Genomic DNA, 16,153 nt, shown 5'->3' with positions numbered 1-16,153 from the left:
TCCCCTGCTTTTGGTCTCTCTCTCAAAAATAAAATAAACATTAAAAAAAACCCTCCAGTCCTTTTTGGAGTTCCATATCTCTCCCCCTTTACAGTAGTCTTAAATAACGACTTTGCCTGTTAAAAAAGAAAATTTCTGAATTTTCTCTTTCCTGATAAAGGAGGACTAGATGAGCTTGCTCCTTCTCTCTCTAAAAAACAACCCTAGACCAACACTTCTCAGGTGGTAATATGAATATAACTCACTTGGAGTTTTTGCTAAACTTTTTATGTTTTAGGAGTTTTTGTGTGGGGCCTGAAATTCTGCGTTTGTGACAAGGTTCCATTTCATGAAGTTGCTGCTGATTCACATAGCACACTTTGAGTAGCAAAATCTTGGATTATAGTAGAGAGAATAGCCTAGATCAACAGAATTAACAGCAAACTAAAAAAGCCGAGAAATCCTTGATATACCTCAACCTGTGGTAAGCTGTGGTACGGGCGTGGTAGCAGCCTTGTGTATGAATGACAGGCTACAGGTGTGGGATCAGATTAAGAAAGTGTGGTTCTTACTTCTTTTCAACACTGTTCCGGAGGATTATTGCCATCCTGTTCACACAGACAGCCATGTTTGAACAGCAAAAATGCATGCCAAGTGCTGCTTAAGAAGTAATAACAAAGCAGTTCCGAAGTTGTAATGGGTTGAAGAAAAATAGGTGCCACTGTTTTTCTACTCAGGGAGGTAGAAGACTGGGAAGACTTTCGTTCCATCCTTAAAATAACAGCAAAAACATATACATAACATCAGCCAAAAACATACAAATACCAAATTCCCAAATGTTTTAAGCTCCCTTAGGAAGCTAAGGTTGTAGGGCAACAAAGTAGCCTGAAGTTCAAGGAGGAGGTGTTTACAGGAAGAAATGGCATGATAGCAATTGTCTACTTGTAGTAGAGACAGCTAGGCACTGATAAGAGATGAGGTAGGATGGTTGGTGAATTGGTAGATACCAAGAGTACAATCCTGAGAGAGCATGAAGTCCCTAGGGGCCCCAGCATTAGGGAGAGTCTGCATCTTCTTGCAGGGTTTTACTCCACAAACCTCACTGGTTGCTCAGGGAATTGACTATGGAGTGAGTCTGGAGAATGTATCCCTCTTGGCATAGACCTGGGGGAAGGGCATGCAATTCACCCAATGCCTCTGTTCCCTATAGAACAAAAACAGTAATCTATGGGCAGAAGGACCACACATGCACCCATGGTGAAATCTCACTGGAGCTGAAAAAAGAAATGAAAAATAATAATAACAACACTACCAACAGCAAACCACCTCTACCCCTGGGAAAGGGGCTGAAATTCAATATGACAGTCAAGTAGAAAATCCCAAAGAATCTATAAGAAATCTCCTAGAATCAGTACAGTTTGCCATGGTTGTAGGATGGATATATAATCAGTATATAAAAATAAATTGTTTCTATATAGTGGCAGCAAACAGTTGAAATTTGCAATAAAAAAATATAAGCACTGGGTGTTATATGTAAATGATGAATCGCTAAATTCAACTCCTGAAAACAGTATTACATTATATGTTAACTAGCTAGAATTTAAATAAAAACTGTATCTCTCTCTCTCTCTCTCTCTCTGTGTAATAAAACACTTAAGTATGAATTCAGTGAAATATATGCAGAATATATATACTGAACGTTAAAAAATAGTGAGGAAAGTAAAAGGACTAAATAAATAGAGAAATATACCATGCACATAGAACTGGAAGACACAATATTAAGATAATTTTTGTTGGCTTTGCCAAATTGATCTATAGATTCAATGTAACCCTAGTGAAAATCCTACCTCACTTTTTTTAGTAGGTATCAATAAGTTGACCCTAAAATGTACTTGAGAATTTTGGGGATGAAACTTTTCTGTATGGAAATGTGGTAAATACGTGACAACACATCCCTCAAAATCCTAGAAGTGTACACTACTAAGAATGAATGTTAGTGCATGTAGTTTTTTTTTTGTTTTTTTAATCAGCCATGACATAGAAGTAATCCAGGATTGAATGCAGACTGTGTCAAATGAATCTAGCTGCATTACAAATGTTTGACAACCTCGTTGAATATAATGGAGAAGAAAGGTGCTGACTAAATTGTCTTTTGAAAGCAATATCACAACTGCATACTCTAGAACTAAAGACAAAAAGATCTGTACATGCACATGATACTCTGCTTTCTTGCAGGAGTACGGGTTTGCAATTCCAAAATTATATTTATACTAGAGTTGAACAAATAAGTAAATATGTTGTCGGTAACAAAAGCCAGGTTTTTCACTCTTGAAGAGTGAAGTTAGGAATAAGGAAGGGGGGCCGCCTGGGTGGCTCATTGGGTTAAGCGTCCAACTCCTGGTTTTGGCTCAGGTCATGATCTTGCTGCTTCATGGGTTCGAGCCCTGTGTTGGGCTCTGTGCTGGCAGCATGGAGCCTGCTTAGGATTCTCTCTCTCCCTCTCTCTCTGTGCCTCCCCCACTCGTGCTGTCTCTGTCTCTCTGGAAATAAATAAATTAACTTTAAAAATTAAAAAAAAAAAGAAATAAGGAAAAGAGGAAGGTCATAATGAGTCCTTTGGTGCTGATTGCAGTTGGTGGAGTTGGAAGTAACAGTGTAACAGTTTTTGCTATATTGTAATCTATTTATTGGCTTCTAGTTAGGAGATTTTTCATGAGTTGTTTTCCTGTTATGGGTGTGATCTATCCTTAACAAGATGTTAAATCCCTTTAGAGGAATTTCTGTCTCTTCTCTAATATTGATACAAGATGACATTGGGATATATAGAGGACATGGTCCATATCAAATACTTCATGACTGATTCACTATCAACTTGAAAGCCTAGTAAATTGTCTTTTTCAGATTAAAGTTAGAATTGCTTCCAATTTTTAAAAAATGAGACCCTTTGCTTTTATTAAAAGCCATAGGTGGTCCATATACATTTAAGAGAAGCACATTTAGGTTATAAATATTCAGTCAACCAGAAATGAGCATTTTAAACTCATTACCTTGCCTCACATCTTATATCAGATACACAGTTATTTATAGGTTTTTATCAGGAAAAAATACTTTGAAATATATAACAGAAAATGTTGTTTGCTATGTACTAGTTGAAAATTTCTAGTGATCTTTGTTTGATAGACTGATTTTGCAATAATATGCTATAGAACTCCAATTGATCAACTGTTTAATGTTGTAGCATCTCAGATGAAAACATACCAGGCACTGTTTTTGTGAAGTATCTAGGACATCTGTTGCTCCCGGGAAATCTGTCTTCCAGTTCCAGATGTAAAGCAATCTTGTTTTGTGAAGTTAATATACATATCATGAACATATCTTACCATAGTTTCTTCTTCACAGAAAGTGAGAGTCAAGGAATTTGAGGGTATTTGTGAAGACTGCCAGTGTTTCCCCTTGATTTCAGATAAGACATCATCTCAGACCTTTAAGAATTAAGCCATTTGGAATACTTGTTTGTTGCTTTTGTTTTCTTTTCAAGTTCTTAATTTTAATCCCAATTAGTTAATATACAGTGCTATACTAGCTTCAGATGTACAACATAGTGATTCAACAACTAAGTACATCACCTGGTGCTCATCAAGACAAGTGCACTCCTTAATCCCCATCAACTACTCAACCTACCTCCCCACCCTCACTCCCCCAGCAACCACCAATTTGTTCTCTGTAATCAAGAGTCTGTCTCTTGGTTTCTCTCTCTCTCTCTCTTTTCTCTTTGCTCATTTGTTTTGTTTTTCACATTCTACACATGAATGAAATTACATGGCAACCAATCCTCTCTGACCCATTTTGCTCAGCATAATACTCACTAACTCCATCCACATTGTTGCAAATGGCAAGATTTCATTCTTTTTTTTAGGCTGAGTAATATTCTATATATCACATCTTCTTTATACATTCATCAGTTGGTGGACACTTGGACTGCTTCCATATCTTGGCTATTGCAAATAAAGCTGCTATAAATGTAGGGGTGCATGCATCACTTTGAATTATTGTTTTTGTATTCTTTGGGTAAATACTCAGTAGTGCCATTACTGGATGATAGGGTAGTCCGATTTTTAACTTTTTGAGGGAACTCCATGTTGTTTTCTACAGTGGCTGCCCCAGTTTGTGTTCCCACCAATAATGCACGAGGGGTCTTTTTTTTCCACACGATCGCCAACACCTACTGTTTCTTGTGTTGTGTGATTTTAGCCATTCTAACAGGTGTAAGGTGATACCTCATTGTAATTTTGATTGTATTTCCCTCATGGTAAGTGATGATGAACATCTTTTCATGTGTCTTTTGGCCATCTGTATATCTTCTTTTGAGAAATATCTATTATGTCTTCTGCCCATTTTTTTTTTTTCTTTAAACATTTATTTATTGAGAGACAGAGAGAGACAGAGTATGAGCAGGGGAGGGGCAGAGAGAGAGGGAGACACAGAATCCGAAGCAGGCTCTAGGCTCCGAGCTGTCAGCACAGAGCCCGACGCGGGGCTCGAACTCACGGACCGTGAGATCATGACCTGAGCCGAAGTCAGACGCTTAACTGACTGAGCCACCCAGGCGCCCCTCTTCTGCCCATTTTTAATTGAATTAGTTTTTGGGTGTTGAGTTGTATATGTTCTTTATATATTTTAGATACTAATCCTTTCCAATTATCATTTGCACATATTTTCTCCCATTCTGTAGGCTGCCTTTTAGTTTTGTTTATTCTTTCCTTTGCTGTGCAGAAAGTTTTTTATTTTGATGCAGTCCCAAGTTTGTTTTTGCTTTTGTTTCCCTTGCCTCAGGAGACATATCTAGGAAAAAGTTGCTACGGCCAGTGTCAAAGAGGTTACTGCCTGTGTTCTCTTCTAGGGTTTTTATGGTTTCAGGTCTCACATTAAAGTCTTTCATCCATTTTGAATTTATTTTTGTGTATGGTATAAGAAAGTAGTCCAGTTTCTTTCTTTTCCATGCTGCTGTCCAGTTTTCCCAGCACCATTTGTTGAAGAAACTATCCTTTTCTCATTAGATGTTCTTTGCTGCTTGGTCAAAGATTACTTGACCAAACAGTTGTAGGTTTATTTCTGGATTTCCTATTTTGTTCTTTTGATATATGTATCTTTTTTGTGTGTGTGCTCGTACCATACTGTTTTGATCATTACTGCTTTGTAATATAACTTGAAGTCCGGAATTGTGATGCCTCTAGATGTGCTATTCTTTTACAAGGTTGCTTTGGCTGTTTGGGGTCTTTTGTCGTTCCATACAAATTTTAGGATTTTTTTTCTAGTGCTGTGATCAATGCTGTTGGTATGTTCATTAGGGTTGATTTAAATGTGTAGATTACTTTGGATAGTATAGACATCTTAATAATATTTTTACTTCCAATCCTTGAGCATGGAATGTCTTTCCATTTCCTAGTGTCATCTTCAATATCTTTCATCACTATTTTATAGTATAGGCCTTTCACCTCTTTGGATAGACTTCTTCATAGGTATCTTACTGGTTTTTGTGTACTTGTAAATAAGGCTGATTCCTTAATATCTCTTTCTGCTGCTTCATTATTGGTGTATAGAAATGCAACATATTTATGTAGATTGATTTTATGTCCTGCAACTTAACTGAATTCATTTATCAATTCTAGCTGTTTTTTTTCATGGAGTCTTTTGGGTTTTCTCTATATAGTATCATATCATCTGCAAATAGTGAAAGTTTAACATCTTCCTTACTGATGTGGATGCTTTTTATTTGTTTTTGTTGTCTGATTGCTGTGGCTAGGACTTACAGTACTATGGGATAGAAGTAGTTAGAGTGGGGCTCTTGGGTGGCTCATTCGGTTAAGCATCCAACTCTTCATTTCATCTCAGGTCCTGATCTCATGGTTCTTGAAATTAGCCCTGTGTCAGGCCCTGTGCTGACAGTGTGGAGCCTGCTTGGGATTCTCTCTCCTTCTCTCTCTGCCCCTCCCCTACATGTGTGCTCCCCTCAAAAATAAATAAATAAACATTTTTTAAAAAAGAGAAGTAGTGAGAGTGGATATAGCTGTCTTGTTCTCATCCATAGAGGAAAACTTCTCAGTGTTTCCCTTTTAAGGATCATGTTAGCAGTGCGTTTTTCAAAGATGGCCTCTATTATGTTGAGGTATGTTTCCTCTAAACCTGTTTTGTTAAGGGTTTTATCATGAATGGATATTGTTCTTTGTCAAATGCTTTTTCTGCATTTATTGAAATGATCATACGGTTCTTATCCTTCATCTTATTGATGTGATGTATCATATTGATTGATTTGCAAATATTGAGCTACTCTTGTAACCTATGTAACACAATGATGTGTTCATTGATATAAGTGGGGTACTAAAGTCCCTTACTATTATTGTATTATTGATCCATTCCTTTATGTTTATTATTAAACTGTTTTATGTATTTGGGTGCTTTTGTGTTGGGTGCATAAATATTTACAATTGTTTTATTTTTTTATTGCTTCCCTTATTCTTATATAGTATCCTTATTTGTCTCTTGTTACATTCTTTGTTTTAATGTCTAGTTTGTCCAGTACCTTTTGGAAACTTTTTAGAAAAAAGGCAATGTCTCATTCAACATAGCAAAACTTTCTGATGTTTATGTCACCGTTTTTTCCTCCCTAATATAGGACAATCTTTAAGATATTTACCACATATCTAGATATTTTCACTTTGGTTTTAGTCTCAGTGTAGCAGTCATCTCTGTAACTGACCCATTCCTTTCATTACCCCTCCATCTTCTATTAACTTTTATAGATAAATTCTGGTTTCTTTAAGCCATAAATCTCCAACCCTTTCCACATACTACCAAATCTGGATTAATTTCTTCAACAGTTAGGGAAACTGGCACCTAAACTTTAGAGTTACAGGAAACCTCATGCCTTCTGAGTCGCCTTCCCCATGTTGATGATCATTGATCAAACATTTGAATGCTAGGGTACTCAAGAGAATGACTAATGTTGAAATACTGGAATGTTCTTCCATTGCTGCATGGTAATATATTCTTCAGAGTTCTTCAATTAGAAATAAAGGGACCAGGGGTGCCTGAGTGGCACAGTCAGTTGAGCATCTTGATTTCAGCTCAAGTTATGATCCCAGCGTCATGGGGTTGAGCCCCACGTTGGTCTCCATGCTGAATGTGGAGCCTGCTTAAGATTCTCTCTCTCTGTCTCTCTTCCTCTGCCCCTCTCCCCTGCTAGCTCTCTCTCCATATCTAAAAAATAAAAAACAACAAAATAAAAATGAAGAAACCAGTTTTCAGTTGCTTATAAAACCCTACAGATATATTTCATGTATTAAGCTTCTGAGTTTTATATTTTGCCTTTATTTGCAAAATAGTATTTTTTTCTTTTTCAAGCAAAGGCAATTTTTCTTACTGTTGCTCAAATTTTAATAAGATAGCACTTATGCTTTTTTCCCCCACTTTTCCCATTTTTCTTTTTTTCATCAGTCCATTTTCCTTTTGAAGGAATAGAAAATTCCAGATTATTTCCCTCTTCTTTTGTGTGTCACTTTGGAAGAAAATCTCTCAAGGACTGTGATTCCTTGAAAACCAGAGAAATAAAGCCAGGCACATGTTCTCTTTTCCTTTATGTTTGAACTGTCCACTAAATATCTCCATAGTGTGAATGATTTTGAAAGCATTTCTTTTCTGTAATGTCTGTCAATTTTAAATATATTCTGCATTATACAGTGATAAGATCAGAATACATTTAGACAGTACCATAAGTTATCTTTCTAGAAAAGCAAAACTAATGTTATATTTACTCTCTTTTTTGTGACAGGAGTTATTCCCTCTGAGAGATGGATAGTAAATTTTGACCAGGACCTTTTAGATGGCCTTGTTTTTGCAACACAATTGGGAGCCTATTGTCCATTTTTGGTAAGAGTCATTTTTATGCAGAATGGTATTTATTATTTGAAAGAACTTAGTAATTAAAATTCAAAGTATTGTCTATAAGCTGATTCTTTTAAATGTTTTTTAAACATTTAAAAAGTCACACCTGAATATGAATGGCTAGTATTCTATTTTTGTTTATTCTGTTATTTTGATTGTGATAATCTATTTCCAGATGTTAATATTTAAACGATTCTTTGCTAGGGGCACCTAGGTGGCTCAGTCATTTAAGCATCCGACTTCAGCTCAAGTCATGATAACACAGTCCATGGGTTAAAGCCCTACATCGGGCTCTGGGCTGATAGCTCAGAGCCTGGAGTCTGTTTCAGATTCTGTTTCTGTCTCTGTCTCTGTCTCTCCCTCTCCTCCTCCCCCACTTGCACTCTGTCTCTCTCTCTCTCAAAAATCTTAAAAATCTTTTAAAAATTAAAAAAAAATAAATGATTCTTTGCTAAACTAAAGAGAACAGTTAAAAAGCAGTAATTTTTATTCTATTACTAAAGATTTGATTGTTGTCTTTTCAAGATTGAGTCACATCTTATAAATATGTATACACAACCAAAAAGTTCTGAACAGTATCTGCACAACTGCCTGATCATTGTGAATGTACTTCGTGAAATTGGCTTTGACACTGACATACAGGTGGGTGCCTTTATATCACACATTCCATAAGTATGAGTTTCTTCTTTTCATATTATTTTCTAATCTTATTACGTATGATTGGAAAATAAAAATTGTATATTCTTAGTTTATAAAATGTGATTTTTGTAGGTGTACAATGTGATGATTTAATATACAATGTGAAATGATTACCACAATTGAGTTAATTAACACATCTATCCCCTCACATACTTACCATTTTGTGTGTGTGTATGTGTGTGTGGTGAGAACACTTAAGATCCAACATCTCCCCATTTCCCCCATCTCCCTCTGGTGGCAACCACCATTCTACTCTCAGGTTCCATGGATTTGACTTTTTTGGATTCCACATACAATTGAAATAAAAAAAAAAATACTTGCCTTACAGTGTCTGGCTTATTTTACTGAGCATAATGTCCTCCCGTTTCATCCATGTTGTCACAAATGACAGGATTTCTTTTTTATGACTATTCCATTGTAAGTATATACCACATTTTCTTTATTCATCCATCGACAGACAGGTTGTTCCAGATCTTTGATATTGTGAATAATGCTGCAATTGAATGTGGGTGTGCAAATATCTCTGAGATGCTGATTTCATTTCCTTTAGATATATATCCAGAAATAAGGTTGCTGGACCATATGGTAGGTCTGTTTTTAATTTTTTAGAGGACTCCCATACGGTTTTCCATAATGGCTATATAACAAGGCACATTTCCATCAACAGTGTGCAAAGATTCCCCTTTTTCCACATCCTTGCCACTGCTTCACCTCTCTTTATATATATATATATATATAAAGATGTGATATAAATATATATATATATATATTTTTTTTTTAATATATGAAATTTATTGTCAAATTGGTTTCCATACAACACCCAGTGCTCATCCCAAAAGATGCCCTCTTCAATGCCCATCACCTACCCTCCCCTCCCTCCCACCCCCCAACAACCCTCAGTTTGTTCTCAGTTTTTAAGAGTCTCTTATGCTTTGGCTCTCTCCCACTCTAACCTCTTTTTTTTTCCCTTCCCCTCCCCCATGGGTTTCTGTTAAGTTTCTCAGGATCCACATAAGAGTGAAAGCATATGGTATCTGTCTTTCTGTGTATGGCTTATTTCACTTAGCATCACACTCTCCAGTTCCATCCACGTTGCTACAAAGGGCCATATTTCATTCTTTCTCATTGCCACGTAGTACTCCATTGTGTATGTAAACCACAATTTCTTGATCCATTCATCAGTTGATGGACATTTAGGCTCTTTCCACAATTTGGCTATCGTTGAGAGTGCTGCTATAAACATTGGGGTACAAATGCCCCTATGCATCAGTACTCCTGTATCCCTTGGGTAAATTCCTAGCAGTGCTATTGCTGGGTCATAGGGTAGGTCTATTTTTAATTTTTTGAGGAACCTCCACACTGTTTTCCAGAGTGGCTGCGCCAGTTTGCATTCCCACCAACAGTGCAAGAGGGTTCCCGTTTCTCCACATCCTCTCCAGCATCTATAGTCTCCTGATTTGTTCGTTTTGGCCACTCTGACTGGCGTGAGGTGATATCTGAGTGTGGTTTTGATTTGTATTTCCCTGATGACACCTCTCCTCTTTTTTGATAATAGTTATTTTAAAAGGTGTGAGGTAATATCTCCTTGTGGTTTTGATTTATATTTCCCTCATGGTTAGTGATGTTGAACACCTTCTCATGTACCTATTGGCCATTTATATGTTTTCTTTGGGAAAGTGTTAGTTGACTCCCTGTTCTCATATTTTGTAAGATCTTGCTGAAATGTGGAATTTGAAATATGACTTCACAAAAATCTGGATATTTTGAAATCTATATAATTAATGTATATCCAGCTGTGTGTGATAAGAAGGTACCTCTAAAGATAGCTCCAGTTTTCTTAAACCCTAAGACTGAAGTTGAGTGATTTAGTAACACTACTTAAGCTCTAAGAATTAATTAAAGGAGCAAAGTTGTTTGAATATAGATGCATTATCATTTATTAATTTAGCTAAAAAAACTTTCACTTTGGTTTTAAAATAAATATTCATGTAGAGATTGCAGTGGCAATATATATTACTACATTTGGATCTCCAAGTTCTAATTCCATTTGGCTTTTTACATCAGGTTCTCATCAGTAATCAAAAAGATTATATGCTTACTATTTTTAAGCTCTTTGTTAGAGTGATAAAATAGTATAATAAATGATTTCTTACTTTGAAGAATATACAAAGTCATTGGATAATCTAGATATATACATATTAAATGATAAATAACATTCTACTCATGTAATTGTCATAAAATGAAAAAAATAAAGTGTAGAATTCAGATAAGGAAGAGATCAGTATGATCTAGATTGATCCATCAAAGACTGTGTGGAGAAGGCAGTGCTTATTTGGGTTCTTGAAGGGTGGATTGGATCTGGATTGGTAGTGGTAAGAGAGGAAGGAGTTTACTCAGAGGAAATAACATAAACAGAATGTCGAATGGAATATTTGACATACATTAAGGAAATTCTGTGAATAGATTCCTTAGTTGAATTTTGGGATTAGAAAAAATCAATATAGGTATATATTGGGATATTGGATGTCAGCATAAAAAGTCAGAAGTTTACGATGGGGTATTATGGGCATAAAGATATTTGCTTTCATAACTATGGTCGGAATGGACTTGATGGGAGAGGGACTGGAGATAGGGAACACAGACCAATCAAAATATAATTTCATTTAGTCAAGGTGAAAAGTGTTTTCTCTACTCATGACATTTAAATGGAAACTTAAAATAATAAGCTGATATAGGAGACATTTGAGATTTGCTAGTTCTTGTTAACAGTCACAAAAGATGGGCACAGAAGAAAGACCATTACAACTAACTCTTGAGTTTTCCGTTCCATGATGCAAGAGAGATTGATGATGCCAGTGCCCACATATGGCTTGGTATAAAGTTGTTCCTTATACCTGCTGGAGAAATAACATTTCATAATAGCTTGCTTTTCCTTGTACTAAAGTCACTTGCATGTTAAACTCACTTTGTTTCAGGTCTGACATTTACATTCTTTTATATTGGTGTAGCTGTAAAGAGAAACTGTATTGTAGGATTTGACCAGAGCTTTCTTTTATAAGAGAGCTTCAAAGATAAATTGCAATGAAAGACTTTCGTTTGGGAGAACAAAAATACTACATTTTCTGTCAATTAAACAAATTGAATATCCTCCACAAAAGACACTGGATAGACCCTGCAAAGGGTACAGATATGATTAAACCACAGTTATGCCTTCAAAGCTGTATTAATAGTGACAAGTATATGAGAAAGAGCTGATGCAAAACAGATAGTGAATGCACAATATACATGGAAGAGATGTGATATGGGAATCAAAAGGGACAGGAATCATTCTGGTACAGGAACCAAGAAGAGTTGCATGGGGCATTTGATGTTTAAGGTGGCCCTTGAAAATTTGGTATGGGTTCACAAGAAACTGAAAATATTTTTGTTTTTGAAAATATAGTTCATCATACCCTGTAATTCTCTCCTTTGTTTTTTTATTGCCTCAGGTACGTTGTCTCAAAAGTTTTATTTTATTGTATAGCCAAAACATATTTTAAAATGTGAGTATCTAATACATAAAAACATAGAGAAGGTGTCTAAAATTTGATGAATGGCGAAATTGACAGCTAACTGATAAATTACCAAGTTTTTACCAACCAGTTCCTATTCCTTAACTTTTTATCAGCCTGGATTTGCCTACCACATTAAATAGCAATGTTTAAAAATATGAAATTAACTTAACCATAGTGAATGAATGCTGATGCTTAGCACTGGTTCACATTTAAGAGAAATTAAATTCAACACTGGACATATTTATTACTGTTTAAGTTTCTTATTTATTGTGTTCTTTGCAAGTGTGGAATCAGCTGGCTATGTTTCTGTGGCTATGTTGTGTCCTGTTATGGAATCCTGCTAGCTAGAATGTAACAATTATTTACATATTCTCCCTTTTATGACATGCTTTATATTTAAAGCAAAAATATGGTGTGAATTGTTTGGACTCAGTGTAGAATGTAATTTTTGTCCCTTATGTAGAGAAATGGATCTAAAAAATAAATACGATAGTTAACAGAAGTTGTAGTATACCTAATTCACTGAGTAGTTATGGGAGCTAATGTTGAATAGATATTCTACCTTTTCTCTTAAAAATTTTGTTTGATTTTATCAACTTGGATGCTTATAGCATTAAGTAACAGAATTAATGAGTGAAAGTGCTTTACAAATAAAAAAAACTGAACATTTTACATTAAAGTCAGGCATTAGGAGATTATAAGGATAGTTTCTTAGTAAAGCTATTAGAGATTCAGTTTTGCTCAGCCCTTCTCAGCCTGCTGGCTTTGTTTTAGGCATGTGCACTAATAACCACAAATTTCTACTGAAATTCTCCTGTAACACCTTTATACAGCTATTCTTGAGGCTGGTTGAGTAGCACCTCTTCTTCTTCCATAAGGTAAACCTTTTCCAGTGGTCTCCAGCATCTTTCCCATTACATGTCATTGACTGTAATTACAGCTCATGCTTCTGGCTAACCCAGTGTTTGATGAAAGTAATGAAACAGGCACAAAAACTGGGATTCTTAGGGAAAAGGAAAGGAGAAAATTGCTTCTGGGAAGGTAGTCAACAGTGTTTTCTGTCGAATTAGAGTATGTCACTGGGTACTGCTAGTTATGGTTGGTGTCCAGTTGGAAAGCTAGTAGTATCTTAAAGTCGTAGCAAATTAAATCGACCATGAAGGTCAATATTATCTCAGCTCTTCTTGTTACTGATGAGAAAACTGAGGTCCTGGAAAACCAATTGATTTAATCAAGATCATGGCACTGTATCGTAGCAGGACTTGAATTAGGTTTACCAGATTTCTCCTCCAGCATTTTTCTCTATTATGACCTTTTTTGCTTAATTCTTCATCTTTTATGAAGCTAGTTGGAAAATACTATCATTGGGGGGGAGGGTGGAAATGAACCAATACAGTTAAAGTTATTCTAGGTTAGCCCTGTATAGAGAAAGTAATGATTATATCTTTGAAAGATATTTCACCTAAAAATCTTGTTTCAAACAAACCTAACTTATTTAACATTTGGATTTTCAAGCCTGGGATTGGCTAAGGTGTAATTGCTTTAGATTATGTTCATTGGAATTTATTATAAGGAAAGTAAGGATGTTCTTTTCTCTGTTTTTTTTCAGTCTAATATCTTAATGATGAAACATTTTTTCCATTAAGATAAATGTATTTTTTTAAATTACCAAATTATTACATTTTCAGCCCATTATATATTTTTCAAAGATAATTTTTGGGAATAATTCTATATTGCTACCTATATATTTGATTCTGTAATCACTAAAAAAAAGTGTTCAAAAGGCTTTTATTGACCTGAGACTTGAGTCTAGAGTGTTCTGCCACTAATCTTCCCCTTTCCCCAACAAACACATTTCCCATCACCCTAGACAGCCCTCTTTGAATCACACTCATAGGCTGGCCCATTCCAAAGGGCCCAGCAGCACCATATTTTTCACTTTGTGGGAATTAAATTCTGTATTTAGTTTTTTAGTTTGTTTCTATCTCAAATAATTTTCCTTCATCTGTTGACCAGTGTTGTCTTTCATGAAGAAATGTGAGACCATAGAATACGGATGAGAAACTTTGGAGTCTTGGTGTATTTCTCAGTTTTCCTCAAATCAAGGTCACCAACAGCTTTCTACCCTGCAGAAGTAGGTCACCTCCCTTAGTTTTTACTAATAATCCCCTCCCCAGGAACTTTTATTGGTTAGTCTTACTGATTATTGACAAAGCAAGAAAGAACAAACTCTTCTCTTCTTTCAAAGAGGGAAAAGAACGTATTTGGGGATATGGACTAGGAGGTGATCATAGGAGCTGTCTTTATTTGCTGGTAATTGCTGCTGAACTTCAGAGTCAAGTGCATTAGTCCCCCATAACAGCATTAGGTCTCCTTGACTCCCACAATAGTTGCATTTCCAACTGGATCATTTTCAGTTACTAACTTGAATGCATGCGATTAAATCATAGTGTGTCTTCATTTTATGAAAGTGTAGAGGGCTCGCTGTACATTGACAATTGCTTCTTTATCTGTGGTGTTTTATGTGTTTGAATTTTTGCCTTAGACCATTCTCAATACTTTTTTGTTATGAATAATTCTTTCCTACCACCTTCACATTGTCCAAGGACATTGTAGGTACTACATGATCTGATACGAAGAATCCTTCCTCCTACTTCTGACTCTCCTTTTTGTATTCAGTGTACATTCAGGCTGTGTTGATTGCCCCTGCTATTATTCCTTTGCAATTCTGGGTTTTATCTCAAATCTGTTCCAACAACCATCACTAATTTATCTTGGTTATCAATATAATTACATTTTCTGACTTATTACAATTTGTACGTTCTGGGAAAAGTATTTTCCAACCCCCTGCCGTGCCGCATCTGCCTGAATTGTTGCTCCTGTGTTATTCCTTGTTGAGAAATCCAGGCCCTCACCCTGGCTTCCACACCCTGCACAGTGTGGCCCTGGTGCTCCTTAGTCTTTTCACATGCTACTTGTCCCTCCTTAGACCTTACACATGATTTAAATTACACTTCATTAACAAAGAAACCCCCTACTTCCCTAGACACCTGCACTGTAGTTCTTTGCCTTACTGATGGAATATATCATTTTCTGCACACCAAACATAACCTTTATAAACTCCAAACATTCTTCAGGGCCATCTCATGGGCTACCTACTCCCTTAAACTTTTTGCTTGAAACTCTTGCCTTCTTTTACCTCAGTAGTTGGTCTACTTCCCAGTTTTCTTTTCTGCTATATATGGTACTTTAAATCAGGGATGGTGTCTTAGTCACATTAGTAGTTCTAGTGCATGATATTTTTATGACCTCTGACTAGCTTTTGTGGAGGCTTTGAGGCTGTGAGGTCATTGTTATACTTAGAACACATCTAATTCATCTCTTAACACCTAGGTCAAGCCCTTCTGATTCACAGCAATAATCTGTTTACTGTGTTTACAATTCAGTGTCATTGTCAACTAGTAACATTTTAAAATGTTTTAAAGTAATACAATAATTGATATAGTGCTTTAGCTCTTTTTCTGTATTTTATCTGTATATCCTCTAATTTATATTTCACTTCTTTGAAACCAGGCCACTGACATCTGTGATCCTAACCCAATCCTGATGCTCATGCTTTGTGTCTACATGTATGAAAGGCTCCCTATGTATCTCCCCAAGAAGGTGGTGCCCTTTCATTGTACTCTACATGACACTGTGCTAAGACAGGTAAGGATATATTTGGGGCCAAAATATGTGGAGGTAAACACTTCCCAGGGGTTTTAGTAATTTCTTTTGCAACCCAAAATTAACACAAGTATCGATATGATGAGATAAGCCTTAGCTAATGTTGCTCCTCTTAAGCCAAAGGTATAGCAGAGTGAAAGGGACAATTTTTGCTTAATAGTAATCACCACCTGCAATGAAATGATGACTCTAATTCATTTGGTGAATGGGGTTTGTGGAGATAGAAAATGAAAGGTACTTTGAAGGGCAAATTT

The 16,153-nt window shown here is 36.0% G+C and overlaps 1 protein-coding gene across 1 annotated transcript in view; it reads left to right on the top strand.

Moving 5' to 3' along the window:
- The window catches only part of CFAP47 (cilia and flagella associated protein 47), a 546,469-nt gene that overhangs the window by 231,788 nt on the left and 298,528 nt on the right, over positions 1–16,153 (top strand). Inside the window, exons 34-37 of the mRNA XM_053891727.1 lie at positions 223–225; positions 7,808–7,905; positions 8,446–8,562; positions 15,747–15,881. Coding sequence (XP_053747702.1) covers positions 223–225; positions 7,808–7,905; positions 8,446–8,562; positions 15,747–15,881 — 353 coding nt within the window. The remainder of the gene's footprint in view (positions 1–222; positions 226–7,807; positions 7,906–8,445; positions 8,563–15,746; positions 15,882–16,153) is intronic.

This window comes from Panthera pardus, unplaced genomic scaffold (assembly GCF_024362965.1).
Source record: "Panthera pardus isolate Hobbes unplaced genomic scaffold, ASM2436296v1 HiC_scaffold_27, whole genome shotgun sequence".
In the NCBI taxonomy this organism is placed as follows: domain Eukaryota; kingdom Metazoa; phylum Chordata; class Mammalia; order Carnivora; family Felidae; genus Panthera; species Panthera pardus.
The sequence above is the reverse complement of the archived record's forward strand: the minus strand, read 5'-3'. Positions and strand labels throughout refer to the sequence as shown.